The sequence below is a fragment of the Mandrillus leucophaeus genome, unplaced genomic scaffold (genome assembly GCF_000951045.1).
Source record: "Mandrillus leucophaeus isolate KB7577 unplaced genomic scaffold, Mleu.le_1.0 Scaffold1, whole genome shotgun sequence".
NCBI lineage: Eukaryota > Metazoa > Chordata > Mammalia > Primates > Cercopithecidae > Mandrillus > Mandrillus leucophaeus.
Genome location: NW_012098097.1, coordinates 14005210 through 14009377, shown reverse-complemented (window position 1 = coordinate 14009377; position 4168 = coordinate 14005210). Strand labels below are relative to the sequence as shown.

At 55.7% G+C, this 4168-nt stretch overlaps 1 protein-coding gene across 1 annotated transcript in view; it reads right to left on the bottom strand.

Annotated features, from left to right (window-relative positions):
* The window catches only part of RNF213 (ring finger protein 213), a 168533-nt gene that overhangs the window by 139754 nt on the left and 24611 nt on the right, over window positions 1-4168 (bottom strand). Inside the window, exons 4-6 of the mRNA XM_011967440.1 lie at window positions 2882-2944; window positions 2711-2800; window positions 2424-2570 (exon numbers count right to left, since the gene is read on the bottom strand). Coding sequence (XP_011822830.1) covers window positions 2424-2570; window positions 2711-2800; window positions 2882-2944 — 300 coding nt within the window. The remainder of the gene's footprint in view (window positions 1-2423; window positions 2571-2710; window positions 2801-2881; window positions 2945-4168) is intronic.

Genomic DNA, 4168 nt, shown 5'->3' with positions numbered 1-4168 from the left:
GGGGTGTGTGTGTCATGTGAGTGGGGTGTGTGTGTGGTGTGAGTGGTGTGAGTGGGATGTGTGTGTTGGGGGTGTGTGAGTGGGGTGTGTGTGTTGGGGGTGTGAGTGGGGTATATGTGTGTTGTGAGTGGTGTGAGTGGGATGTGTGTGTTGGGAGTGTGTGAGTGGTGTGAGTGGGATGTGTGATGTGAGTGGGGTGTGTGTGGTGTGAGTGGGGTGTGTGTGTGATGTGAGTGGGGTGTGTGTGTGGTGTGAGTGGGGTGTGTGTGTTGGGGGGGTATGTGGGGGTTTGTGAGTGGGGTGAGTGGGGTGTGTGTGTTGTACCCAAATGCTGAGCCCATGGTTCAGACACCCCACTTTCCACACCCGTGTGTACACCGTGACCAACACGCTCCGGTGCGCACATGCCGTGCATCACTCCAGCTCACAACTCATGCTCCGTGCGCATCCCCAGGTTGTGCCTGTTACTCCACGGGAATGTTTCCACCCATGTACGTTGACAGTTTTACTATAAATTTCCCATCCATTTCTCCTCCTTCTCACATCCGTTAAGTATCTTCTCCAATTGATAGTTTAAAATCTTTCTGTCAGCTTCCAAAACTACAAAACCAGGCTGGGGTGGTGGTTTATGCCTGTAATCCCTGCACTTTGGGAGGCTGAGGTGGGAGAATCGCTTGAGCCCAGGGGTTTGAGACCAGCCTGGGTAACACAGCAAGACCCCATCTCTACCAAAAATTTAAAAAATTAACTGGGCGTGGTGGTGCACGCCTGTAGTCCCAGCTACTCGGGAGGCTGAGGCACGAGGATTGCTTGAGCCCAGGAAGTCAAGGCTGCAATGAGCTATGATTTTGCCACAGCACTCCAGCCTGGGACACAGGGCGAGACCCTGTCTCAAAACAAAAACAAAAACCACCAAACCCATTCAGAGCTATACTACTGTTACACATTAATTAGTTGGTTAAGTTCCTGTGTCACTCTGGGTGACAGCAGACATCTCTGCAGTGCTAAACCTTCCACGTTCTCTCTGGGGAAGGGTCCACCTCTCCAGGGGCTTCACTGTCTGCTGAGCCCCAGAGCCTTCTCCTCGCCAGGCCTATGAATCCGTCCTTTATTTTATAAGTTGCTTCTCATATTTTTGTTGCTATTGAGAATGAGCTCTCCACCCACACCGTGCCTTAGGTCTGGGTAAGTCCAGCCCCGTGTGGATGCTGCCTGCATTTCCCAAGAGCTGCAGGAGCGGGCTCACGGCCAAGCCCCAGGCCATAGAGGAAAGAGCACGCCTGCCTCGAACGTTTCTGCGTACACCTGAGACCTAGGACCCACCGCAGGTGGTGGATGCTCAGTAAATCTCTGTTCAATGAACACGTGACCATCTCGATGGGCCGGGGGGAGCGGCGCAGGGAAGGCGGGGAGTGTCGCCCTCTGTAAAACAGTAATAAACTTCACAAATATCACTCTTCAAGGTATGAAGCTCCCTTGCTTTTTCCCAAAAGCAAAAGTTTCATTACATGTGTTAGCTAATTTCATTTTCGATATTATTAGTGAGTCCTGTAATACTTCTAAATGCTATAGAAAAAGTCAGGATTTTGGACAGGCACAGTGGCTCACGTCTGTAATCCCAGCACTTTGGGAGGCTGAGGCAGGTGGGTAATTTGAGGCCAGGAGTTCAAGACCAGCCTGGCCAACATGGTGAAACCCCATCTCTACTAAAAATACACAAAAAAAGTAGCCGGACGTGGTGGCAGGCGCCTGTAGTCCCAGTTACTCAGGAGGGAGAGGCAGGAGAATTGCTTGAACCCGGGAGGCGGAGGTTGCAGTGAGCTGAGATCGTGCCACTGCACTCCAGCCTAGGCAACAGAGCGAGACTCCATCTCAAAAAAAGGAAAGAAAGAAAGAAAAAGTCAGGATTTCAACTTCCAGAAACCAGAGACTAAACTGAGCAGGGTTTCCACTACACCCCCATGCGGCGAGTGCCATCCAAGACCTTGTGGTCAGGCAGAGGCCTGGTCCCGCCCCCGCCTGCCTGGGCCCGGCCCTCTCAGCCCCTCAGGCTCCCCTCCTGCTGTCTGTGGTGAAGCCTGTGTTGCCAGTGGACCTTTTGCCAGGTGAGTGCAACCAGGTTAAGTTTCTCCAGGTGTCCAAGGGGACAGCTGCATGGAGTAAAAAGGCGAGTGGAAGGATGGGGGCCAGAAGGGCAAGCACAACAAAGCAGAAATTCACCGCTAGCAAAATGTCCTCAGAGTCACAAGAGCCAAGCCTGAATCAGCGTTGCTCTGTCACAGCCCAAGGGTGACCTGAGAACGCCAGTCCTGGGCAGCCTTCCTTGGCTGGCGGGGACTCCAGGGCCGGAAGCGCGAGGTGGCTGTGCCGGCATGCACGGGGGCGGGCGGGGAGCAAACTGCCCAACTGTTGACTCAGACTACCTGCTCACAGTCTGCAGAAGGCACGCCGGCGGCCTCAAGCGGGGCTGCGTCCTGCTTCCTTCTCTTGCGGGGTATGGCATGAGCAGCTTCCCACTCATCGGATATGAGGTCTACAGTAGCATCTACCAAAAACTCTGACGCAGCTCCCTGTTGAAACACGACCCCCTTCAGACAGGGCAGGGCTGTGCACCCCACGCACAGCTCTAGCAGACTCCCAAAGACCCCACCTCAGGGGTCACCTCCTCTCAGAAAGGCCCAGGCAGGGACATCCACGTGTGGGCACTGACCAGCTCCCCAGCACCCTCTGCATCCAGGGCCCATGGGCAGGAGGGTGTGGGGAGACCAAGAAGCAGCTCCTGCAGACGTGCAGGGCAAACCTACGTAAGAGAAGAACTGCCCACACCAGAGGCGGCACCCTGCCAGGCTCACAGCACCCTGCCAAGCTCCCAGCACCCTACCAGGTTCCTGGCGCCCCGGGCCTCCACACGAATGCCTTGGCTTGTGCTCAGAGCACAGATGCACTGCAGAGACCAACCCAGAAGGTACAGGCAGGCCCGGGCACCCCAGGTCCAGCCAGGCCAGGCCTCCTGAACCCCTAGAGCCAGAGGCGGGCAGTCTGGCCCCGCAGCGGGCATGCTCATCCGGCACCTCCCTCCCACACCGGGCATCACCAGGAGACCTCACAGCAAGACGCCCAGCAGGAAGCTGAGGAAGGGAAGCTCCAGCAGGAGCTTCGAACCCAAATGGCCCCGGCTGCAGCGGAGTCTCCCCCTCCCTCACCGCAGGAAGTACAACCCAGCAGCCAAGCCCAGCAGCTTCTCCAGAGGAAGAATCCACAAAGGGCACCCGGTCAGTCGGCAACCAGCGGCCACCAAGGGAGAGACCAAGTGGAGAACGGCTGTGCCAAGGGACGGGCGCGGGCCCCTCTCTGCACCCTCTCCCTCTCCACCCACCCCATGACTGCGGGTAAAGACTGACCACCTGACTCTGCTGTGGGGTGAGGCTGGCCACGCAGCTCGCTGGGGCCACCTCCTCACCATGGTTAGAATGCAGCGTCTGTGCTTAGAGAACGCGTACACCGGTCTCAGCTTCAGAATTCAACAGGTTCCCCGTGGGATTGGGAAAACACACAAAAGCCCCTGTAAGCTCGTCACCAGAGACACCCCATCGGCGTTCACCTGTGCATTCACTCTGAACTTCTCCTCTCATGTGTGGATATGTGGACATTTAGCCTTTTTTTTTTTTTTGAGACAGAGTCTCACTGTCACCCAGGCTGGAGTGCAGTGGCTCAATCTCGGCTCACTGCAACCTCTGCATCCTGGGTTCAAGCGATTCCCCTGCCTCAGCCTCCCAAGTAGCTGGGCTTACAGGCACCAGCACACTCAGCTAATTTTTGTATTTTTAGTACAGAGGGGGTTTCCCCATGTTGGTCAGGCTGGTCTCAAACTCCTGACCTCAAGTGATCCACGCGCCTCAGCCTCCCAAAGTGCTGGGATTACAGGTGAGAAGCCACCACCCCCGGCCCTAGTTCCCATTTTCTTCACCCCAGAAGGAAACCCCACAGCAATGACTCCCTACTCCCCACTCCTCCCAGCCAACCACTAATCTGTGTTCTGTCTCCATGGGTGCGTCTATCGTGGATATTTCGCATCAATGGGATCATACATGGCCTCTTGTATCTGGCTTCTTTCATTTAGCATGTTTTTGAGGTCCATCCACACTGCAGCACGGATCCATATCGTATT